Genomic DNA, 27,526 nt, shown 5'->3' on the forward strand with positions numbered 1-27,526 from the left:
GTATTACCTAGCTTATTATCTGATAACTAATTATCTAATAATCGATTCTTTATTAATTACATCTGATACAGGTCCAGCGGAGTTCGCAGAGGTTACGACTTGCAAGTGACTTTCAACTTTTGATTGTCTCCAATTGTAATAATACATTATGTAATCGGGATCTCCTGAAAGCGCAGCCACATATACGTCATCATATGAAAATTTAATTTTAATGAAACTGTTGGATTTCGATTCATATGGTATGGTCAGCTGCCTTAAATGCTTGAATTTGTCTAAATCATATAAGCTAATTGACGGTTTTTTGCCCTTCTCGGCTACGGCCAAAATATTTCTATATTTTAAACATTATAATACAATAAATTAGTAGTACACAGTTCATTCATATTATATCGATTCTAATGGGTACAATATGAGATGCATCCATATGTGTGTATTATGTTTGGTCTTTGATGCAATGATGTGTGTAATAAACTTTGCAATTAATTACGAGAGTTACATTAGTAATAATACACCTGCAATTGTGCAATTTGCCCCGGGTCTTTAAACATTTAAAAGTGCAATATAATTTGTAATTTGCATACAATAATGCCATGTTACAACAATAATAATAACCTAACTAACGATAATAATAAACGACTTATTTAAATCCTAGCGTCGTGGTTCATAATTGCATAATTATTTTTGAGGTGTTTTAAGTGAACTTTTGATTTCTAGCTTATAATAGCTTCTAATTTATTGTTGACGTCTAATTAAAGTACAACTAGTATATAATATAGGTACTGTAAAAATATTAATGGAACTGAAAGCATCAAACTGATCGTATGAAGTCCTGTTTAGTAATGTAGTATACCTACCCGGCGGATCAGAATAAAAAACAAAATAATTATTTCAAGAGTGTTCCGAATAAGCCACTTTCGATAAACTACGACTAGGGTTGCCAACCGTCCCGCGTGAGGCGGGACGTCCCGTATCCAGGGCTCAAATAATGTGTCCCGCGATACGTGTTCGCGGGACGCTGACTGTCCCGCTTCTTGGTAAACCTGTCATAGTCCTATTAAAAATAACTATTACGTTCTTATTTTGCGTGCCGGTTTTGTCAAATATCAGTAGTATTTATAGATTCATTTCCAACAATATTTATGTCGGACACTTATCGATATTTGTACATACAATCAATATTATTTTTGGTGCGTTATCTTAATAATATTATGATCAAACGTTTACTATACTGAATATCCACTCAGAAGGAGAAACATTAAGTGGCGACGCGTGTGTAATACGTGTTTTGTTCGAGCCGAGTGGAATAATAAGACATTTTTATCATTTTATTTTTTCATTGTCTCGAGGCTCGCGCAAATTGCTGTGTCGCCGTGTCACTGTGTAGCTAGTACGCACTATTTTTCATAATTTTTTGGTATGTCCCGCTTTTTTATGTCGAGTCCCGCTTATTCGTAAATGAGAGTTGGCAACCATAAACTACGTGTCAGTGTAAAGTACAAGTAGTGTATCAGTGGCATACTATTGGCGGGAGGGTAGGCGTTTACCGTTTATCTTCGTCATAATTAAAACATATATAATGATTTGTTTTATGGAATATTACATAGTAAAAGTAATAATCATTTATGCACAAAAATAATTTATGTTACATTTTATTACATGCTTGTATATGACATACGGGTAAATTACAAACTTTATACTCAGATTTGCGTGTGCGTGTATAATAGGGACGTAATAATAATATCGTTGCTATCTAATTTGAATAATGCGATTCAATATAAAAATAAATGTTACCTATATAGCCACATGAATAAATACTATGTTATTAAGATCTAAAATGATAAAAATAAGTTTTAAAATTTTAATAATACGATCGTATTTTATCGTTAGTAAGTAAATATTGGTTTTGAATAACCACTGTTATAATATTATATAGATACCAGATAATCTACTAATAAGTAATAACCGAACAACGATTACTAATCGACTAATCAAAGTGATTACCTACTCAATTTCATTTTTTTTTTTTTGAACTCTTATTATAAAATTTTTTTTATCTATAAAATGATATATTATTTGAAACATAATTAATTTTTATTCAATATGAGTGATCGGAAAAAAAATTAAAAAGCCCTACTCTAACATATTTTTCAAAAAAAAAAAAAAAGGTTAATGAAGACGATGACGAATCTAATACTTCAAGTTTTAACACCCGTCAAAAACAATAAAAAAGAAAGCCCAGTTTAGTAAGTATAAATTATAATGGTAGATAATTATTAGGGCTCGGATGTTTATAAAATTGCATATTTTTTTCTATTTATTCAATTTAATGCTAACCTAGGAACAAATTTAATTCATGTTCAACTGAATCAAATAATACTATTTTTGTATATTTAATGGTTTTGTATTTTAAAACACGTTGAACGCCAACGTCAATACGTCATTGACACGTGGTAACCTGTCCGTTATTGTAACTTTGTGAAGCAGGCTATATCCGTACACATTTGAAATTTTGGTCGGCCATTCAATAGCGTGTTGTTTATTACGCGGTTTCAATTTTTCGTCATTTTTATATTTTATTTACAATTTATACTGTTATATGAAATAAAAATGAATAAAAGGTAAGTTTTATTTTTATTTTATATAAGTTCATACATTATTTTCACATTTGGATAGTTATATTATAATAATCTTCATACAATAGATATATATAATCATAAATCATAATATTGTTAGCGTCTCGATATCAGGATATTAGATAATTAACAATTATCAGTACATTGGCTTTTGGTAATCTAAGGGCGTTTATTTAATAATACAACTTACAACAGTAAAACATTAACGAATAGCGGCAGTTTACGCCGTTGGCGGAACACTCACGTCGCGCACCGCAGTCGCGATAAAACAGAAAGAGGCAGGCGTACCGAGTCAGGGTCGTGTACTGGAGAACCGGCAGTGGTGGTTATCAGTGTGGCCACCAGCTATAATATTATATACAAATTTATATATATTTTTAAAAAAATTAATTTTTCGCAATTTTTGGAGTCTATTTACAATAATAAATAATTATATATTATCGATAAATACTTATGATCTTCTTTAGTCGTATAGTTACGTAAATAATTACATATTTTACGTATTAGTTACATAAAATGTAAAATATTATCTAACTTTTTTTTTATTTATAAATAAATTATGAATATTTTTTTTAAAGAAAAATGGGCAACTCAATGACCGACCAAGAATTATTACGTATGTTGGAAAATTCAGATGATGATTTCGGCTTAAGTTCTGGTACTGATTTAGGGGAAGGTGATTCTGGCGATGATGATGCCGATCCAGAATGGTCACTTCCAATAGTAAAACCCGAAGAGGATAATCAGATAATATCAGATGTACCTATTATTCATACATCAGGTACATGGAGTAATAACCTATAGTGACACGTATCCCTTTTTCAAAATCCGAAGGATTGAAGGTTTTTCCACAAGGAATGAGCCGATTGATTATTTTAATCTATTATTCGACTACAGACTTTTCGAGTTAATAGTTAATGAAACCAATAAAAATGCAGTTCAAGTTTTTTTATCTGGATCTGGTAGTTCATCATCTCGAATTACTGCGTGGAAAGATACAAATATACAAGAAATGAAACTGTTTATAGGTTTACTATTTCATACAGGATCTATACGACTCAATCGATTGGAAGATTATTGGAAGGCATTATTCAATAGTCAGTTAAATGAAAAAAATATTGAACGATTAAATACATTTGATATTGGTATTTATGAAAAGGAAATTGAAGAATTAAACTGTATCAGATCATTCAAGGAATGGACAAAGTCAATATCAAATAGATGTAAAATAAACATTGGAGGCATTCAAGGTATTGGTGACAACGCTCAATTTGAAATTGAACTTGAAACATACATAGTCAATGCAATGAAGCTCTTTCCTTGTTGGTGGTCAATTATGGTTTCATCGTTCGGTTATGGGGATCTAATTGTTTCTAGTTCCAGAGTTGAAAGTAATTTTAACCAGTTGAAAAATAGACTTTTCAAACAACAAGTTATGCCAATAAGAGTGGACAGTTTTATGCAAGAAATACTAATCTATTATAGAGCTGATAATTTATTACATCAAATGATGTCCCAAAAGACGAATGATGTACATGAAACCTCTCAGAATCCAGAATCTGTCAATGTAGCAAATAATGAACATATCAATGAAGATTCAAATTATAGTATTGAAAACAACTGTATTACTAGTGCTCATTATGAAGAAATCCATGATATAATTTTGAACCCGAATAAAAATTTGCCAAAAAATGTATGTTTAAGTAACCATGATTTCATTCTTCGAGGAGTAATAGCATTTAACACTCCAGAAAAAAGTAGTCCTAGGATAAGCTCTGGGCATTACATAGGATATGCTCACAGATCAAATGGTGATTGGGATGTATATTATGATACTAAAGAAAAAATTATAAAAGTTAGTGAAAAAACTTTTTTTAAAGTTTGATAAATGTTGAATTTTTAATATATACAATATAAAAAATTAGTATACGTGATTGATAATAAAAATAATTTTTTCAGAAATTGAGTGTTATTTATTTATATCTTTTAAATTAGTGGTACATTTATATTATGGCTTAAACACATATAATATGTAAGCCAATAAATGTAGGTATGGTTCTCTAGAAGACTAATGTTACATTATTATTAAAAATGAGAAGCTTTTCTTAGGTACCCGCCAGACTACAGGTAATTGAACTTAGCATAAAATATAATTCAGCATAAATAAAATGTATAGGAAATAAAATAATATCGAAAAAAAAGTATTTACCTATCAGGGTTTTTTTTAATGATTTTTTCTGACTGCACAAACTTATTCCCACTGTTGTGTCATAGTAGGGAATTTGTCTACGCTGACCAAACCCTACAGACCGTTATCCGTTGAACTATCAGGGGTGGCTCTAGCCTCACCCCCCCCCCCCAAAGCTGTATTTCTAAACAATTGTATACTGTTAAAAACAAAATCACGGCTCTTGCTTTATTCAAAATTAAAAACAAAATCGAAAAAAAATAATACCGGTTATTAATATCGAAATCGAAACCGCAAAAATACAATACAATACAATACCGGTATTCAAAATTGATAACAAAATATAGACAAAAAAATATTTATTTTTATGATTTTATTATTATACACAATATTTCTTCAAATTATAAATTGTAATATTATACTGAATTATTGAATTAGTAATCGACATTTCACTCATGAGTCATAAGCAAATTCGAAAATTTAATTTAATTATTAATTTATTATTACAGTATAAGTTATATTAGTTATAAAATAGTTTAAATAAACTGTAAGTTGTACAATGTACACAATATCTAACGTGAATACGTCATGTTAGCACATAGGTAGAACAAACTATTGACCAAATTTGGATTTTTCCGTATTTTTTAGAAATCAACGATACTTGTTTGTAAACTAATTAATTTGATCACAGGATTATTACTAACTAATTCTTATTCTAAGGAATCTATCTACCAAAAAATGAACCAAAATCATAAATTAAAAAACTAATTTTGTATTTTGAAAAAAGTACATCAATTAAACTTCTATTCAAATTAATGTGAAACAGAGACATTGTTCTTTATCAGTGAATAACATACTCTAATCGATTCCACTTACATAACCTACGTATACGTTTGATTCGTTTGAAGACGTTATTGTTAATTTTGTTGGTATCAAAACCATATCATTTTATTTTGGTGGAATTGATGACAGACAAAAATAATAAAATAACTTGAACTTATGTTCATATTTGGTCAGTAGTTTTAGTAAAATTATAGCTCTATCGAGTTCAATAAGCGGATGTTGCTATATCAAAAGCATGGTTTTGTTTGAAAACTTGAGAATTTAAAATTGTATTTAGTAAAATACAACAGAGTGATTTTTTCAAATAAAAATGTACTTGTATATACAACAGAAATATAACATGATTACTACCATCGATGAGTTATTACATTTAGGTAATCTGAAAAACAAAGTTTTTACAAACACCGAGCACTGCGTGTCTGCGTATTCAATAAAGACGTTGTATGCCAGTATGACGTTATTACAGCACCCGGACGGGAGATTTGGTTTTGGGTTAAAAGGAGAGGGATACAAATTTTTTTAAGGAGGGTACAAATGGATACAAATCGGGTACAAAAAAATGAGATAAATTCGAAAACGATCGGTTGACTCCTGGTGGTTCCGGGTGCCAGGACGATGTCGTTTCAGCACCCGGAAAGGGAATTTGGTTTTGAGTTTAAAGGAGAGGGGTACAAATTTTTTTAAGGAGGGTACAAATGGATACAAATCGGGTACAAAAAAATGAGATATGTTGGGGGAGGTTTTGACGATTTACGGGAGCCACGACGACGTACCTGAGACAGACGAGAAGTTTTAGCAATAAGCTCTGAACACACAAATGATTTAGTTGAAGTAACTAACAGAAGAGGTGAACAAAAATTGAAACCGATGTCAATTTCTATGTACAATAAATATATGTCGGGAATTGATAGACAAGACCAGATGTTATCATACAATCCATGCGAGACGAAAATATTAAGGTGGTACAAACAAATTGGAATTCATTTTTTTCAATTATTGTTGCTAAATTCCTACTAGAAAACGTAAAAAAATGTAGCCTATATGATTTTAGACTCTCTGTAATTACAGCATTAGTAAAAAGTCAAATAAACATAAATGTTCCTCCTGCTCTTCTTCCAAAAATAACAAACTCGCACTTTCCTGCAAAAGTGGCAAAAAAACGAAAAAAAAAATGTTTATAGAAAAAGATGCAAGGTGTGCCATTCAAAAGGCATATGAAAAACAACAATATTCTACTGTTCCAGTTGTCAACCTGGTTTATGTCTAGAAAACAGTTTTGAAATTTATCACGCATAATCTAGTTAGTTTTGATTTATTTTATAAAACATAATAAGTTTCATTATTATTTTACGTATTCGTCTTTATTATTATACAAAGTAAAAGATGTTTTTTTTTTAATTTTTTAAATATTTTTATAGTTTTGTTATTTTATATTTATGTATACAGTGTTTTACAAAGTGTATAATTTCAAACTAAAAGATATGTTTTGTTTTATTTTTTTAACAATTTTAAAGTATGATAATAACATATAATTATAAATTATAAGTTTGATTAGTAGTTATTTGAAAAAAAAAAAAATTAGAAATAGCTTATTTTCATAAATGACTGAAAACGGGCGCCCATGGCCGGTGTCATCGTGGTGTTGACACGCGCAAATTATAATATTTATACGCGCGGCTACAGGCACCCACATGTCGATCGACGGCGGCGACGGACGCGCACACGTCGAATCGATGTTGGTGTTCAACGTGTTAACTGCATATTTTGAGATTTTAAAAATAAAAATTCATATTTAAATTCATTTTTTCTAAGACAATTTAAATTATAAAATTAATTCCACAATTTGTATATATTATATCTATATAAGCTTAATAGATGGTAACTACGATCCTCTGTGCATTGACGTAAAATATAAATGTTTCATTGTGTTTGTTTGGGACTGTGGTACTTTATTAGATACCTAAGGAACGTAAATAGCAATAATAGAATTATTGTGTATACGGCAACGACTGGACAACATATTAGTAGATACGACTTAAATTGAAGCGCTTAGTGGAACAACCAGGCAATTCCAATTTGTGTGTAAGTAAACATGTTACTGATAAAATTGTTCAGCAAGTAAAAAACAATGATCTTAGTCCTGAGGATGGTAAAGGGAAACACAATAACCCTTCAAATGTACATTCATAATTGATTCGCTCTGAAATTTACACTCACATCTTTGCTAGACAATTACATTACGGTAGACTTAAAAATGGGGATTCTAAATATCTATCATCATTGCAGTACAGATTATGTTTACAAAAATATGAGCCTATTATTGGGCAGCTTACTCTAAGGATGAAGCCGGAATGTCAAAATCAATAGTCAAGTATTGTTATTTTGCTAATTACTTTGCTACATATTTTAAAATTTCTCTTGCTAACCCAAGATTTGATAAATGCCAAATTTGGGACAAACTAAAAAATGTTATTGATGCTAAATTAAATGAAGAAAAAACCAAATTCAATTAGAACGAGATATACATATTCGAAAGGTTGAGGTATTTTATACAGATTTAAAAAAATTAACTGCAGAGGCTAAAACCAATGATACTGTTGAAGTAATCTCATTTGATTACCAGCAAAATTATCCCAGCGGGTGAGGTGTTTTATAAAAGGTGATTGTGGTTATATAACTTCTAAATATACTCATCAAAAACTGGTAAGTCTTACTATTTTGTGTATGACGAAACTGATGCAAAAAAATATCAAAATTAAGTCATCAGCTTATTGAATTATTTTATTAATAATAAACTAAGCAAGTCTATCACACAATTATATTTATTCTCAGATAACTGTAGTGCACAAAACGAAAATAGTCTTATTTCAATATCTTTCAGCTGTAATGAGTACACCAACTAATAAATTAATAAACATAAAACATATGTATCTAGAACCAAGACACAGTTATTTACCATGTCACCGTTGTTTTGGACACATTGAAAAAAAAGGCGTAGGTTGAAAGAGTATATTTACCTCAAGAATATGAAGACCTTGTAAAAAATACCAACAGCAGCTTTGACATCATACAAGTCACTCAAGACGTGATATATAGCTTAAATGCTTATTTATCACCACTATGCAAAAACGTAATAAAAAATACAAATAAAATAAAATTTACAGTGATGGTTTATCATTATTTTGAATACAGAGATACAAGACTTTTTTGCAGTGTTTCAGCAAATGACATATCAAAATAACATTATATATTAGAAAAAAATGGACAAAAGCTAGCTTTGGGGAATGACATTCCAAAATTGTATAAAGAACCAATAAAAATTAAAAAAAAAAAATTGATGAAAGCAGCTACCAGATATGTTCCAAAAGAACATCAATGATTCTATTTAAATTTAAAGATAGAAAATAAAAATACTACAGCTATATATGACTAGGTTCATTTAATATATTTTATTTAAATAATATTAATTTATTACTGTTGCTATTTAGGTATATTATTATAGATTTTCAAAGACTGAAAATGGTTATGCTTTTAATATTTTCAATATTTTGTTTTATTTGTTATGTCAATTATTAATATTCTTATATTCTATAAACATATTATATTACTTATATTATTATTAAAAACTTAAAAAAAAATATTATTAGAAAAAAAGTGGTATGCACATTATCTTTTATACTTCACTTAAATTATAATTTACTAAGATTAAAATATTCAAAGCGCTGTCTTTAAAAGGTATACTCTCTGGTGACACTTGGTAATAATATAACTATTATTGGTATTTATTATATTAATTCATGTATAGAATAAACAATTTATTTTAAATTAATTAAATAAAATCTCATTAACAAAAATAAGGGCAAGTCCTTATTTTTATTACATTATGCTTAAATAAAATTGGCATTTTAATAAATTTAATAAATTATTGACATTATTTTATTAAAGTTACTCTCTGAAATACTTTAAAATAAAATAACTTTTATTGATGAAACAATTTTTAAAATTTTTTTTTAACGTTTTTTTTTTTGAACAATTTGATTAAATGGACTTGCCCGGTTATTCCACTGAGTTCTTCAATTGTTGTGTCGGTCGAATGTACTTTAAATTGTATTAAAACAAAATAATTTGAAGTATCGGCTAAATTAATTTAACTGGTGAAAGAATGTAGCTAACAGTTGTTGCAAAGTTAAATTTGGGGAAAAAATATCAGAAAGTTTTGAAGTAGGTACAGGACTTAGCCAAGGTGGTGCACTGTCACCAACCTTGTGTTGCTCTAGAGAAAGTAATAAAATCTATATCAGCTTATCAGGGAATGGAATTACTTGAAAACAAAACGATACTTGCTTATGCGGATGACATCATAGTGATTGGGTGTTCACTTGAAGAAATTTTTACTAAAATGGCTGACCTCATCGCGGCAGCTAAACCAATGGGACTCGAAATTAGCCAAGATAAAACCAAGTACATGGTCATAGTCAGAAATTCTGGAAATACACGGGACTTTATAGTTAGCAATTACACTTTTCAGGCCGTAATCGACTTTAAATATTTAGGAACCAATATAAATAATGCAAATAATATGCACAACGAGATAAAGCTAAAAGTTGCTGCGGCTAACAAAGGTTACTTTGCACTGGACAAACTGTTCAAATCAAAGTTATTATCTATAAAATCAAATTCCACCCTTTACTCAAGCTATCTACGTCCAGTACTATCTTATGGATGCGAAACGTGGTCGGTCACTAAGGGAGATGAAGAGAAACTTCTGACTTTTGAAGGGGAAGTACTGAGACGTATTTATGGCCCTATCATAGAAAATGATGAATACAGTAGAAGAACCAATAGAGAAGTCTACCAAATATACTCAAAGCACAACATTAAATCCTTTATAAGAGGCAAACAGCTTGAATGGGCGGGACATGCCTGGAGATCTACTAAGATAATAACAGATGTATTGATTGGCACTATGAACGGGAAAAGACCCAGAAGGCGTCCAAGACAGAGGTGGATGGACTTAGTCAAATCAGATCTTGATAAATGTGCTCCAGGATTAAAATTAGAAGAGTGTGTGGATAGAGATAGATGGCGTCAAATAGTAGAAGCAGTGAAGGCCCTAAATGGGCTATAGAAGCTACAAAAAACAAAATAATAAATAAAAATAAAATATTTATATTTTATAAATTATAATAATTAGTTGTGCATATTTTTGTGTTTTTATAGGCCAACAATGCATATTTTGTAATTTTTTAGTGGATAAATGCATGAATATTACCAGTAGTTTTTAGTCCAAGCCCTAGTAATTATTATAAAATAAATCATATGTCAGTTTAGTAAAATTTATCTATGTTTATAACACTATAGTATCTAAATAAATCGTATAAATTTTCCACTACAGGAAAACGAAATTAAAAAATTTAAGTTAAACTTGTTTTCTCGATGGAAGTAGTTAGTTTATTCGAAAATAACAGTCCGAGATTATTGTAAATATAATTTTTTTTTATTTGCACCATGTTGGTGAAGGAAGTGTTCTCGTCAAAATTAATTTTTCAACATTGAAAGATGTTGCATGAATTTTTCGCAATCATTAAATAACTGAGAAGATATTATATAATGGCTGTTCTTCATGCTCAGATTAAATTAGTAACTAAGTACTGAAAAAAACAACAAAATTTCGATCGATTTGCAACTAGATTCTGCTTTAAAACTGTAAGATAATCGTTCAAAATTGTCTCCCATAATTGAAACTATAATATTTTGTTGGAGATAGAAAATTAGTTATCGGGCCACAGAGTTTCTAAATTATTTTAAAGAACCAATTGGAAATGACGTCAATTTTCGTGATTCATTACGATTAAGAATTTAAATTTTGTTACAAATTTAAAGACAATATATGTACATCATAATGGTTAATCCAATTAATTCAAAAATAATTTCTTAAGTCTTTTAGCACCCCTTTCTTTATATTTCCAATTCAAGCACTGGCTACTCATCAGCGTGGGGTCAATTTATTACAATTTCTTAAATTTGTAAATAGGTCTCCAGCATAGAGTTTTGCGTTTATTAAAATAAAGTTCATTCAACTAAAATGTATTAAAAAAATTCCCCCGCATTATGTTTGCAAAAAAAAGTATAGGTTTCCATTTGAATTTCTAAAGTTGACCCCCTAAAATTCCCAAAATGGTGTTAACAATTATACAATTGTGAACTCATAATAGATGTTTCTAAATAAAAAAAAAACTTTTGTAGTATAAATTATTCACTATTTTTAATATTTTAACAATTAATAGGTATTTCAAAAAGCGTCTCTTAAGCTCGGGACACACTATTCACACGCCACGTGTTAACATGCCTTTACATACCACCCCGTGGTAAGACGTGTGATACGGCACTGTACACATTAATAAAACGCGTGTGATAGAATCGTATACTAAAACAATTAGGTAACACACTTTACAAGCAAATTTTTGTCAGTCAGTGCCATTTTGTTGTCGAAAGAAGTAAGGTAAACTTTGTCAACGCATTATGGATTATTCATCAAGTTCCTCTGACAGCGATTGGATAGAAGAAATAGAAGAAACGGTTGTAGCAACATATATTTTAAATCAAACAGTTAAGAACCGCAGATTATGGGTACACCCTATCAACATGGAAAGGAATGAAAAAGGCGTATTTGTTAACTTATTTCCTCAGTTAATAAATGACCAGGAAAAGTTTCATCGATACTTTCGTATGTCGTATGATCAATTCACTTATTTGCATAATTTGATAAAGGACGATATTAAAAAGCAAAATACACAATTTCGAGCACCAGTACCATCTGAACAGAGATTAGCTGTCTGCTTAAGGTAATTAATTAATACAATTTAATATTTTTTTCGTTTGTATAGGTACTAATATAATATAATATAAATATTAAGCAAAGAAGACGTAATAATTTTTCACAAAGAAGTTTGCAAAACAATTGAACATTAAATTAAGTATTTTATCATTAAATTGCTTACATACTTTTAATAAAAACAGTAAGTTAAAAATGAACGTAAAAAAAAATTTGACAACAGCCTGCATTTATAATGTGTATCGTAATAAACTAAAGACTATCTATTTGCAAATATATAAATTAAAATATTTAAAATACATTTTTTAATAAATTATGTTTTAAACAAATTCAAAATAATAATTATAAGGAAACAAATAGTGTGTTCATATAATATAAAAAAGAGAATAGCGAAATTGCTTCACTCAAAAATAAAAGAATTGTAGTTATATAAATTAACTTGATTTTAAAATGAATGTAAAACAAATATAACAATAAATATTGTCATTTATATGAAAAAAAAATTTTAACTTGGGAAAACAAAAAGATTTTATGAAACGTGTTATTTTATTAATAATATATCTTAATTAAGGGACTCGTATTGATTAGAAGAACTTTCTTCTGATATGTACGCGAAAGGCTGTTGGTTATTAAGACGTAAGTTGGCGTCGAGGATTGGACGACAGTAGTTTTGCTTGTCATAACCGTAAGCCTGGCTGTTTGAATGTGTCGATGACGAGGTAGACCAACTACCTTCACTTTGTTCTTGCAAACTCAAATTTTGAGGTTGTAAATGTTGAGTGCCATAAAATACTGGATTGGTTTGACGGTTTAATATTGTGTTTGGTTGATTGACTCTTTCAATCTCAACTAAATGAGCCAATTCTGCTTCCGAAACCTTATTGCATACATCCATACGAAGTTTAGCCTCCTTTGCCTTCGGTACCTAGTCGCTTTGCTATTTTAGCCATACTTAAATAAAAAAGCTCTACATCGTCATGCCCAGAAAATTGCTATTTTTCTAATCTTTCTTTTCTTAAAGATGCAGTTTCCCTCAATATATCCACCAACTCTCCAGCGTGATTTGGTTTTTTTCTTTTCATGCCAATTTCTTTTTTGTTTTCAAAACTCTTGTCTACATCTGAATTTATCATTTCTGGTTGTGATTCAGCACTTAAATTATAGGAAGTATTACCTGCAGTTGTTTCGGAAAAATCATCATCATTTGGTCTCTGAATATTACTCGGGGAGGAACCAGTTTCATTACTATGTACTCTATAAAATAAAATTTAAACAAAATAAAATAATATTAAACTGTTTTATGCTTATTTATCTATTGTTATGCAGAGCAAAACACGAAGACCTGACAAATTAAATTACTTTAGTTATAATAAAAAATATATTTATTATTATTTATTGACTCGTGCATTACGTATAGCTCAGAATGGATGAAATTATTTTTTTTTCATGACTGTATAGTCTGTATACGACTAGTAGTCTATACTAGTATATTATAGTATCTATATTTTATGCAATATACACTGAATCTTCATATTTAAATTTTCTATATAGGTAGCATTATTGTACCATAACATTTGAAAATATTTTTAATATTTTTACGTCCTATTTAATGGTATCAGAAGTTTTCGATTTTTATTCGTTTTTTAAGCTTATGTTGATAACAATTTTTTAGCACGGTTAAAAACCCGGAAAATGTAATACAAGGTTCATTATAAAATTTTCTATTTTTTTAATCTATTGTACAATGTTTCCGATATTTTTAAATAGCCAATTAGCAATTAAAATAAATTTGGATTTAAAAAAACTTTTGACTGTAAAATTTTTTACCTATCCAAGTAAAGTGGTTAGTTTTTAAAACTTTAATTTTTTTGAAGTAACTTATTAATTTGTAAAGTATTTATTTTCTTTAAAAGAAGAAAGAAAGAAAAACAGATATCTAAAAAAGATTTGTTTAAAGATAATATATAGGTAGGTACTTGAAAAAATCTCATAAAATATTTTCAAAAAGTTTATACTTTTTGAATTTAAAACTGTATGTTTTACTTTACTCAACAAAAATAAAGAAATTTTAAAAAAATTTAAAAAAATTTAAACCACAAACTACAATAAGCTTAAATAAATATTTTTTACAATCAACATTTTTCTAAAGATAAAATTTACAAACTGGCAATTTCATATCAGATTTAAATTTTTATTTCTCGTATTAAAAAAAAAAAAATTGCGAAGTATGTATATTATATGCGTGGTGCAAAACAAATTAAGATATATTGATTTGAAAAAAAGTTATTTAATTTGTCAAGTGTTCCTATACAGTATACAGTATTACAACATCTATATGTTATATTTATCTATTATAATATATTATATTACTCTCGGTTTTCCAAAAAGGGCAATATAAATTCCATTTGTTGGGAAAACCTCCAAGGTGGAATATTCTTGGCTGCTTGACCACTTGTCTTATTTCTACGTCTTCTGGTAGCATTTAGAAAACAGTTTCGCAATTTAGTCCATTCAAACTTGCACTTTTCAGCTATTATAAAAAATATTTTTTTACTTGTTTGATGATTTATGAACTGTCTATGAACTGGAAATACTTGAAATTTGTATTATATTATGTACATCATATAAATTCCCATACTTGATTTTTAAGTTTGAATTTGGACGAAATTACATATTAAATAACCAAAAATAATGATTTAATTTATTTTCTTGTAATTTAAAAGAATTAAAAGTATTATTCGTGGTATTCGTGGGTAGTTAAAATTTTTTAAGTATATTTTAGATTCTGAGCGGAGCAATGAATGTATTGATTTGTGTGTGTGTGTGTGTGTGTGTGCACGATAGGTTGTTGAAATAATGCTTCGATTTACAACTTCAGTAGCTTTTCCGGTTGGAAAGTGAATTTAGTTGATGCGTTGAAAAGGTAATTTTTGGAAATTTGCAATAGTTTTCAAAATAACAGGAAACAACAAAAAAAAAAAAAAAAATAAGGAAAATGGAAATTTTTACGCAAAATCAATTTTTGAGAAAATCGAATTTTGATATTTGTGTAACTCTAAAACAAATTACGATAGGCACATGAAATTTTCACTAGATATTTAAATATATATGAATTTTCATAATATTTCGAATCCTTTTAAGTTATTTATAGACATTTGAAATTTTCTTCTTCGTTTTAAAATTATCTTTTTAGTTTTTTTTTTTATAAATGACGGTAGAATTTTATTCATTGGGTAAAAAAGCTTCAAAATTGAATACAAGATTCCTAATACATTGTTACAACGACTGTTAAAAAATATAAAAATACATAATCACAATTTTTTTTTAATAAGCATTTAAAGTTCGAATTTCGACAATATACGTAAAAATAACGAAAATTCGCAATTTATTTTGAGTTAGAAATTCATAAAATGTTTTCATTTTAAATCTAAGGTTTAGAAATTCAATACAAGATCTTCATGAGTTTGTCTACTTTTATCAAATAAAAAATTTCTGCCGGAAAGTCAAATTAAATTTTTATGAGCATTTGAATTACAATATTGGATATTTTCACTCAATTTCTGTTTTAGGTACCGATATTTTTATTTTGTTATTATTTAATAACGAATAATTGTAGAAACTTGAAATTTACACCAAATATTTATTTTCACAATTCCTATAATTGATAAAATGTTCAACATATTTCAAAATTTTTTAAGTTATTTATAGACATTTGCCTACTATGAATGACTTTGATTAATTTGGAATTTATTTTATAGGTATCTACATTTTTTTTTAAAATAATAACAATATAATTAATATAGTATAACATATTCTAGACTGACAAACCGTCTCCACTCAGAATCGTTTTTCGTATACAATGATATTATATCATTGAATTCAAATTAATACCATTCATTACAGTAATCGACTTATGTACTTATACCCATGTACAGCAGAGCGACATTCACTTACCCGCTTTTTTGTATATAATTTTTTAGGGTAAAAAAATATCTTATAATAAATTACCCATTATTTTAATATTACATTTTAAGTATAACATTCTTATTTTAACTTATAGATATTTAAATATTTACAGATTTTTGGCCACTGGGGAATCTTATAGGTCTTTAGCCTTTAGTTTTCGTCTGGGATTTAGCACAACCAGAGAAATTGTTGAAGAGGTCTGTGAGGTTATCTGGAAAACATTAAGACCCATCTACATGCCGAAACCCACCAAAGAAGATTGGCAAAAAATTAGCAAGGAATATAAGGAAATATGGAATTTTACCGAATTGTATTGGATCTCTTGACGGCAAACACATTAATATTCAATGTCCTATAAATAGTGGATCGGCATATTTTAATTATAAAGGGGTAAATTCGATCGTCTTACTTGCTTTAGTAGATGCACACTATAGATTTATAACTATTGATGTGGGTTCATATGGTCGGAATTCTGATGGAAATGTATTTGCTAAATCTGCGTTAGAAAAAGCGTTAGAAAATGATACATTAGATGTTCCACCTGATACACCGATAGAAGAAAATGGAGACCCAATGACATACGTAGTTGTTGCAGATGAGGCATTTCCCTTGAAATCATATCTTATGCGACCATATAGCAGGGTAACCTTAGGTGGAAATGAAGGAAACAAAATTTTTAACTACCGATTTTCTCGCGCTAGACGTGTAGTGGAAAACGCGTTTGGAATACTTTCAAATCGTTGGAGAGTGTTCAGAACAAATATTCAAGTACAACCAAAATCCGTAGACAAAATAGTACTTGCTGCATGTTGTCTTCATAATATGTTATGCCAAAGTCATGATTTTCAGTTGGAAGAAATAAATAGCTATGAAAGTACCGAAGTTCTTGGAAATATGGAACCGTTAAGAGGGAATAGCACCCAGAGATCATTTCAAATACGTGAGAAGTATAAAGATTTTTTTTTTATCGTCTGTTGGGGCAGTATCATGGCAGTACGAGATGGTTCGGAGAGGACGAATTAATATTTGATCAACGAGAATCAAGAAAATGTATACCTTGTTAAAATTATTTACTCGTAAAATTAAAAATTATTCTTTATATTTTGTATACAAAAAATAAAAATATAATAAACATTTAATACTTATTAATTTATTTTTAATATGATACACAACTGCATAATTAGTATAAATAAGTATAACGTGTACCTATAATATATCAATAATTCAATATGTGTCAATATACAAATACAAGTATGTATTACATATTATTATTGATTATTGATTCAATCTTTAAAAAGAGTTAATATCTTACCTGACATTTGTAAATTTGTACCAATCTCTTCCCATGCCTCTTTACGAATGTTCTGATCTTTATATTCAGCGCAAAAAACATCGTATAAAGACTTGTGTTCGCGGACATTTTCAATTAATGACTCTTCAAATGAAGACATTATAAAATATAAATTTATTCTAATTAAGAAACTAACTGAAAATAAATGATTAACAAACAGCGTCACCCGATGTCTGGAGTAGAATGATGGTATTTTAAATAATACGATACTATCACACGTTACACGTTTTTCAAAATTGTTTGAAACGCATGGCGTGGAATCGAGTGGGAACACGTTGCGTGTTATAAATATGATCACATAAACAAATAATATTTAAAAATAACCTGTGTAACACCTGATTTAAAATTATCGGCGTGTTATCGCGTGGCGTGTAAAGGCATGTTAACACGTGGCGTGTGAATAGTGTGTCCCGAGCTTTAATGTGTTTGCTATGTAGAAATTATGTGAAGCTTTTTTTAAATTTGTCTCTGTAACTAGTTTAACGGGAGAAAAAATCTCTCAAACTTTATTGGGTAATCTAATAAATCTAAGTATAGATTTTATGGTTAGCCAGGGATTTGACAGAGCTGTGGCTAGAGTGGCTTTAATGGCGTATAAGCTCATGCCAGAAAAAAAGAATGATATTTTTTTAATATTTAATTCTTTTTTATTATTTTTACGTCTACTGTACCTATTATAGTCTCAAATTGACTATTTTTAGCATTTGTGATCCCTATACATGTTATATGTTACATCACAGGAATGATATAGGTAGGTAGGTAAGAACTAAAAACGTAGATACTGTATGACTTATGTGCAATTGTGTACTTGTTATTGTTAATATCCATTGTTGTGATGACTTTTTGTGGTTCGTTCAAGTACACAAACTTCTGAGAATTATTTGAGTAATCGTGTATGACAATAACGCCGGATGCATGGTAAACGAGTTTTTCGTCGTTTATGAATAAACAATTGTTAGACAAGCCAATGGTTAACCCAAAGAAGTATTTCGGTTCAAGAGAATGTATTTCTGACGAATCCTCTTTCATGGTGAATGTTAATTATATGTTAATACGTAACGTACACTGTGAAAATGAATTCCAATATTGTTTACTAACAACGTATATATGGTACATGTCATTAGTTGCTAGGCACTAAACTGGAATTGTGAGTTCAAGAACAAAATAATTACAGTAGAATTTCTACATAGGTAACGATCATTCTCGTGGGTGTTAGAGCGTATTCACACTCGCCGATATTATCGACCGATATTGTCGTAGGTGGTGTATGACGATATTGCTTGTACATTACGACCGATATTGTCGTAGGTGGTGTATGACGATATTGCTTGTACATTATGACCGATATTATCGTCGGCGGTGAGGAACGATATCACCTGATCACTGATTTTCGTACTTAAATCGTTCGTGTACACTGTCTCTAAAATACTAGTTTGTAGTTCCTATTACCTAAGTACCTAACTTGAATGCGTATCCTTTTAAATTAATTAAAATGAATAACAATAAAAAAAGGTTAGCACTGCTTGCATTGTTGCGTCTTCGAAAAAAACGTAAATTAAATAAACAATCCTCAACAAGGAGGTATTGGGTTCATCCCATGTTAGAAGTTAGATATGTGGAAGGTGCATTTTATACAACTTTTAACAAATTATTAGAAGACGAAATTAAGTTCTTCAACTATTTTCGCATGAGTTTTGGAACATTCAACTTATTATTGGACCAAATAGCAGATCTCATTCGCCGTCAAGATACGCAATTACGTTTGTGCGTGCCATCAAAAGAGATGTTGGTTATAACTATAAAGTATGAAACAACTAATTAAATATTTATTAAATAACAGTCAACATAACGTCATTTAAAATGTATTATATTTTTATATTAAACAATCAAAATCAATTGAAAAAAAAAAAAACAATAACTTTCAGTTTTATATTATATATTTATAAGTAAATACTTTTAATCAAAATAATGAGTAGTTAAAAAGTTTAATCATTTAAACCATAGTTTGAAAAAAAAGATAAACTGAGTTTCTGATGTATTACTCATTGAAGTATACTCTGGTGTTACGTTTTGTTGAAAATTTATTGGAGTCGATGAAACATATATTGTGGACCTCTTGGACGTGCGTGAAGTTGGCCCACCCACTTTGGAATAGCGACTTAAAATCTTCACCAATATTTTGCAAGTTATTTGCGAGTTCACTTTTAGAATTTGCGAGTCAGCCGTTTATGAGCAGCAAGCAAAATAAAAATGGGTGGGCCAAATTCACGGAGCCCACCCATGTTGTCCTAAAACTTTGAAATTGGTATCAAATGATAGCCTCTAATTTGCGAGTCCGATTTCAGGATTTGTGAGTAAACCGTTCGCAAAATATTGATGGGTTAGATTAAAAAATATAATTTGTTTAAAAAATATTAATTGAATTAAAAAACCGAGTATAAAAAATATAATCCAACTAAAAAACATGTTGTATTGAATAAATATATCTGTTGATGAAAAAAATATAATTTGGTTACCAAAAAAGTATTTAATTAAAAAATATTGGTTGATATAAAAAATGTAATTTAATTAAAAATAAATAATTAAATTTAAAAAATATTGGTTGATATAAAAATATAATTTGTTTAAAAAATATTAATTGAATTAAAAAAACTGAAGATAATATAATCTAACGAAAGAAAATAATAAAGTTTAAAAAAATTACAGTAATATAATCGTTACTTTCTGATAAGTCTGTTGATTGTTTAAGTAGACGAATTTGGGTTTCTAAGTTAGCAGCATCTAAATCGAATACAGATGAAAGAAGAAAAATATCATCACTACTGGTTTCTAATTTCAATAAACGACCCATACTTTCTATCATCTTTATCGTTTCTTGGTTAAATCTTAAATTTAATCCAGCTATCAACTGATCTAGTGTTTGATAATATACATTTACTCTCATTTCATATTTTTTACTTAACATAAAATGTTGGTTGGTCGTGATATCTATTTTAGATGATATTTTTCTTTTTTTCAACAGCAGGAATAGTGATACAGTTTTTTTCACACAATTGTTCTGTGTTATTGTAAATATTTTTAAAATCATTTCCATAATTTCTCATAGATTCTAATGATTTTTTTAATGACCTAACAAGGTCAATAGCTGTTAATAAATTTACGAGTGTCCGATGACTGTAAAACTGTACTTACATGTAAAATTAAATTTAAAATTGGATCTAGCATTTGCATAGCAAAAATAAACTCAAAACTTTCCATTTGGTTAATGATACTGAGTCCTTTAGCCCTTCTGATTGCTTAGTATCATCTGTAATTTGTTTAATGGCAATCAACAAATCAGAATAATTATTATTTACGGCATTGACTGCTTCAGACCGACATGCCCATCTAGTGGTTGATAATGATTTTAAAGTCTTCAATTTAATATTTATCAACGTTGATACATTTTCAAAAACTGCATGCCTGGTACAACTTCCTTCAATAAAGTTATATATCATTTGGATGCACCCGAAAAAGTTAAATGTCACTTTATTGTCTTTGCCAATAGAATCAACTAATATTAGATTTAAGCAATGGCCATAGCAATGTACAAAAAAAGATTTGGGATTTTTCTCCTTGAACTTTGTCTGGACTCCTAGTTGCAGAACCATCAAAACAAGTAGAAATAACATTTTCCCATTTTATTTCATACTCTTCAACTATCTCATTTAAAGCATTAAATATACTTGTGGCATCAACTATCATCATTCTCTTCATGCATATAAACTGTTCTATTGGTCTGTTTTTAAATTTATCAAAATATCTAATTACAACAGATAATTGTCCATGGTGACCGACGTCACTTGTTTCATCAGCCATTAATGAAACTTTTTCTTTTATTAATAAAACTTTTAACTGTCTTTTAATCACAGTGCTAATGGATGCAATGAGATCGTTTTGTATATAATTACTACAGTATATAGAATTTTTAGGTCCTGTTTCGAAGTGTTTTTTTAGTATTGGGTCGTATTTTTTTAAAAAATCAACTATTCCCAAAAACAGAACTTTATAAACATCATCTTTCTTCTCACCGTGTCCACGAAATGGTTTACCCCAATCCCTAAAAATAGTGGATTAAACGTTATTAAACGTTGAATTACTTTCGTATTTGTTAATCTTTGTTCTTCTCTCTGACTTCGGGTAAGTTCTCTTTCTTCGTCTAATAATACATCAATTGGTTTTGAATGTAAAAAATTTGAGAGGGATGTTATACAATTTAAATGAACTTTAGACATTTGGTGAGCTTTAAATTTGATGGTAGCTGCTTTCTAATTTTTATATCCAGTTGTTGTATAAGCCTTATCAGTTTGACCAATATTTATACCATTAGAATTGTTGAATATGCGACATGGAAAACAAAATGCCAAATCAAACTTTGGACTGTATTCTAACCATGAAAATAATTTAAACCAGAATTTTTGAAATAAACGCTGAGTTCCACTAAATGATGATCTAGGATAAAATTCTAAATCTGGTTGATGAGGTCCTCTGATAACTCGCTGTTTAAATTCTATTTGATTTAATGGTACAATATTTTTTGGATCATCGGGATGTAAATCTGAGTTATGGTTATCTTCATCTAAATATAATAAGAATTATATGAATGTCCATTTAAAATTATTGAGCCAATTTAAAAGTCATTTGTTTCGCCAAATAAATTCGCTGTCCTAGCCAACAATGAGGACCACGATGTCCAACTCGATACTTCTAGTGATACTACCAATATTATCAACGAGTCAAATCTTCATCATCAACAGGACAACCTCAGGGCTCCACCAATATACGTTCAAAATATCACCAACTACTCCACATTCAAAAATGCATTAATACAAATCACCGGCCTAAACGGTTTTTCTTGTAAGTCTACTTCTTCCTCTCTGATTATTCGACCTCATGGACGTATTATGTTTAACCTAATCGTTAATCATCTAATGGGCACCAGTGCCTCTTTTCACACCTTCATGCCTCCACCATATCGACCTTACAAGGTCATTATCAGAAACTTGCACCATACAACACTCATTTCCGATATATCTGACGCACTCTCGGAGTTAGGTCACCCCACCAGACGAGTCACAAACGTCATAAAAAATGGGCACCCATGCCCACCGTTTCTTGTGGAATTAAATCCCAACACCAACAATAAAGATATCCTAAACTTGTCTTCAATTTTACACACATATGTAAAAGTCGAACTACCATATAGGACAAAGAGTGGTCCACCTCAGTGCCGTAACTGCCAAAATTATGGTCACACCGCAAATTATTGCCACCATCCTCCACGGTGTGTCAAATGTGGGAGTGACCACCACACCGAAGACTGCACCAAATCCAAAACCAGTCCAGCCAAGTGCGCCCTATGCATGGGTAATCACATTTCCAATTACAAAGGATGTCAAATTTTCAAAGCTCTTCTCAAACGACGCAAAATCTCTCAATCAAAACCACAGAATCCGATTCTGTAAAATCATAACAATATTACAATGAATCAATATTTTTAGATTATGATTCGATCAACGATGTGTTTGTTTTATATTCCGTACGGAGTGATGAATGTATTAATTTTACAATACGAAACAGATTTTGGTGTTTGGTGTAATTCTAAAAGAAATGACTGTAGAATGTAGATACATGACATTTCGACTGAATGTTTTAATAAGTATTTTTTACACACAATACCATTTTCAAAATATTTTTACTTTTTTTTAGCTGTTTACGGACAATTTCAAATTTCAATTATTTTTATTTTTTTTCTATAAATATCAATACAATTTTAGTTGTAGGATAAAAAAGCGTGAAAAGTGAATACAAGGCTCCTAATATGTTGTTACAATAGCAATTGAAAAATTTTAGCAAACCAAACCACTATACCGCTATAGCATGCTTTAAGTGTTCATGTCACATGATACATTTGTCATCCTCGAAACTATGTTTAAAACTTCCTCGTTCTATTGAAGACCTGTTACGTAACATAGATTCACACTTCAGTAGAAGCCATTCTCGTCAAGTAAACTATAGAGAATTTCTATAATTTTTTTAATGTTGAAATTCATAAAATACTATCGCCAACCACAACTCGTTAGTTGTTACTGAAAGCCTGCGTAGTTAGGGTGTTACAACAATTTTTTGCCCTTAAAGAATATTTTAGACTTGCAAGTTTTGAGGACTCCTCTTAGACGATTGAACAAATACATTTAATTATGGAAAATTGTTTTACTGTAATTTATCTTGAATTCATGTCCTAAAGACTTGGTCTTTTGATCAATTTTAATACTTTATTTCAAAGTAAATAAGTGAACGCCCTCTACTACATCTGTTGAAACCAGAAACTGAAATATTATTAAAAATAATTGTAATGAACTATATAGATATTGAATATACGAGGTATGTTCAATAAATACCCAGACAAAAATTATTACAGAAATACAGTTAATGTTATCGATAATGTTGTTATGCCTAAATAAACTAGAGATAATTGCTATTATTTCAGTAAATAATAATAATCATTATCTCAAATCAGTCATCGACAATACGTGTTCAAAGTTGGTCGTTTTGTATAAAATCGTGATTTTACGATGTATAACATTATGGAGCAACGTGCGTGTATTTAATTTTGTTTCAAAATCGGTAAAATTGCTACAGAAACTTTTGAACTGATTAAATTGGCTTTTGGAGATGTTTCAATAAGCCGTTGTGTAAATTTTGACTGGTTCAAAGTTTTAAAGAAGGTCGGATATCCATTGAAGATGATCATCGGCCTGGGCGTCCATCACCATCAAAAAACAAATAATACCATTGATCTTGTTCGAAACAAAATTAGAAACGACCGAAGACTAACTGTTAGAGGAGTAGCCAATGAAGTTGGCATATCAATTGGCACTTGTCATTCAATTTTATCAGATGAATTAGGTATGAAAAGAGTGTCCGCAAAATTAGTACCAAAATTGTTAACGGAGGAGCAAATGGATCATCGCATTGAAGTGTGTTTGGAACTAAAAAATCGGGTTTCTAATGACCCAAATTTTATAAAATCAATTATTACGGGTGATGAAATATGGGTTTATGGATATGATCCCGAAACCAAAGTGTAATCAAAATCATCGCAATGGAAAACCGCAAATTCACCTCGTCCAAAAAAATTTCATCAGGTCCGATCAAACATCAAAGCAATGCTCATTGTTTTCTTTGATTTTTTTAGTTTAGTTCATTATTAATTTTTTGTACCAACGGGTCAGACAATAAATTAAGTGTTCTATAGACAAGTATTAGAAAGATTAAGAGAGAAAGTACGCCGTAAAAAAAAAAGTGTGGAAATCATGGTTTTTGCACCATGAGAATGCACAAGCGCATTCAGCACTTTCCATACGTGAATTTTTAGCATCTAAAAATATAGCAGTAGTACGTCACCCACCATATTCACCTGACTTAGCTCCGTGTGATTTTTTTTTGTTTCCAAGACTAAAAAGTACCCTCAAAGGACATAGATTCTATAACTATGGAGGGAATTCAAAGGTATTTTAAAAAGTGGCAAGACCGTTGGGAGCATTGTATTGAAGTTAAAGGACAATATTTTGAAGGTGATCCATTTAAATAGTCATTATCGCACCGCTATATATACAGTGATCCTGGAGTGTTCTAGATTTTTCTCTTTCTGTAAAGAATGTTTGAGAACCTTCGCGCGTATATGCATTTTGTGTTGCCTATCCGCTATGAAGATTCTCGACCATTCCATGATCGCTACATTACTCCCCCCTAAGTACACGGAGTGTTTACAATTTATTGATTATTTAATTTTATGTTATATAATTACTAGTTAAATATTTATAAAAATATACTTTTCGTCCTGATCGTGTTGTTTTTGATTGACCGTCCTGAGTTGGATTGGCTGGCTGAATTGTGTCTGTGTCACGCCTAAGTACTTTATTCTCCATGTAAGCTAGTTTGAGTCTATAAATTGATGTTGTTTTTGTAGTGCCGTTGATTTGAAGATCGAATGTCTTAAGTCTTCTTTTTAGCACTTTGAACGGTCCTTCGTATGTAGCTTTGGTCTTAAAGCATCGATTCGTTGATATACATGGGTACACGTTTCTAAGTCTTTTGGTATGTGGGTGCGATTTGATGATGATTTATGGTGGTATACTATTGGAGCTATTTTGGAAATTTGTGATTGAAGTTGTTTTATGAAATCTGTTGTCTCTGGTAGGTGTTTAGTTCCTTAAAAGAATTGTCCCGGTAGTATTAGTGTTTGACCGTAGACTAGTTCAGCTGGAGATGCTCTCAAGTCTTCTTTAAGCGTTGTACGTAAACCTAATAAAATAAGAGGTAGTTTTTTAGACCAATGAGTGCTACCTTTGCATATTATAGCGGCTTCCGGTGTTCTATGTACTCTTTCTATCATTCCGTTGGCTTGTGCATGATACGGTGATGAACGTATTTTTTGAAAGCCTAATATCTTTGATAACTGTTTGTATAATGTTGACTCAAATTGTCTACCCTGATCAGTCGTTACTCTGTGGGGTACTCCAAATCTTGCAATCCAGTGTTACACATGATGTTGCGGTTATGTCTTGCATGGAATCTATCAATTATGGTCAATATGTATTTATAACTTTTAGATGGGGGCAATGGACCGACTATATCAATATTTATATGTTCGAAACGACCATTTGGGGGATTATAATTGCCAATTGGGCTGACTGTGTGTCTGTATATTTTTGATTTCTGACATTTTTCATATGATATTACCCATGTCATTATGTCTTTTTTCATTGATTTCCATACGAATTGTGGTTTGATTAGGCTAAGAGTTCCCTTTATTCCAAGATGAGATAAGTTGTGTATTGCTGAAAACACTTTTCTTTGTTGTGATGGTGGAACGATTGGTCGTATTTTGCCAGTGCTTGTGTCGCATCTGATTTTTCGGCCTCGTTCTATTTCCATGTCTTGAATTTTTAGATTGGTGTCAGTTAATGTGTAGTTTTCGTCTTGCACGTTGGCTATCTCTTCTATTAGGTTTATTGGATCTGATGTACTTGATATGCTTTCGATTCTGGAAAGGAAGTCCGCGGTAATGTTACTCGATCCGGCAACGTGTTGTATGTTAGTACTTAATTGTGATATAAATGAAAGTTTTCGTTGTTATCGTTCCGACGCTTTTTCTGGTTTTTGTTGAAAGACATGAATTAAAGGTTGTGGTCTGTATAAATTGTAAATTCTGCCTTCTAAGTGAATGAAATATTTGCAGCTATCGTATATAGCAAGTAATTCTCTATCATACGTCGAGTAGCGTTGCTCGGAAGTTGTTAGCTTACGACTATGAAATCCCAGTGGAAGCGTTTGATTGTTAACTACTTGGTGTAGGACTCCACCGATTGCTCTGTTGCTGGCATCTGTAGTAAGCGTTAATTTGGCTGATTCACGTGGGTGTGCTAAATATGTTGATTTTTCTAGTAGTTCTATACATTTATATGAAATGCTTCCTTTGCTTCCAATGTCCAATGTATAATTCGGGTGTCGTTTTTCTTATTTTCTGGGATTATCTCATTTAGGTGTTGTTTACGCAATCCGTCGTTAAACTCGTACCGCTATCGGTACCAGGCGACTTTGCCTGCCGACTAAACTTGCGTATTCCCCTTCCCGCCCGACGTGTTATCTGGCTGGATATTTGCATG

At 30.1% G+C, this 27,526-nt stretch overlaps 2 protein-coding genes across 2 annotated transcripts in view; both read right to left on the minus strand.

The window, feature by feature from the left end:
• LOC107165893 (cilia- and flagella-associated protein 57-like) overlaps nt 1–18,845 on the minus strand; it is a 47,172-nt gene extending 28,327 nt beyond the window's left edge. Inside the window, exons 1-2 of the mRNA XM_089215184.1 lie at nt 18,625–18,845; nt 61–331 (exon numbers count right to left, since the gene is read on the minus strand). Of these exons, the coding sequence (XP_089071310.1) occupies nt 61–331; nt 18,625–18,845 (492 nt within the window). The remainder of the gene's footprint in view (nt 1–60; nt 332–18,624) is intronic.
• LOC149062032 (uncharacterized) lies at nt 14,866–17,916 on the minus strand. Its single transcript, XM_089217380.1, has 2 exons — nt 17,778–17,916; nt 14,866–15,029 (listed from the first exon to the last, which is right to left on the minus strand). Exons 1-2 carry the CDS (start codon nt 17,914–17,916, stop codon nt 14,866–14,868), a joined length of 303 nt encoding a protein of 100 aa, XP_089073506.1.
• Nucleotides 18,846–27,526: the final 8,681 nt, after the last annotated feature.

The sequence above is a fragment of the Diuraphis noxia genome, unplaced genomic scaffold, assembly GCF_037042655.1.
Source record: "Diuraphis noxia isolate RWA-SAM2 unplaced genomic scaffold, SU_Dnox_SAM2 contig0001, whole genome shotgun sequence".
Lineage (NCBI taxonomy): Eukaryota > Metazoa > Arthropoda > Insecta > Hemiptera > Aphididae > Diuraphis > Diuraphis noxia.

Excerpts from the sequence above, each read along its gene's own strand:
- LOC149062032 (XM_089217380.1), bottom strand. The coding sequence starts at position 17,916 with ATGTCTTCATTTGAAGAGTCATTAATTGAAAATGTCCGCGAACACAAG. Across the intron at positions 15,030-17,777 it reads TACAAATTTACAAATGTCAG|CTGAAAAGTGCAAGTTTGAA; the intron begins GTAAGATATTAA and ends TTTTTATAATAG.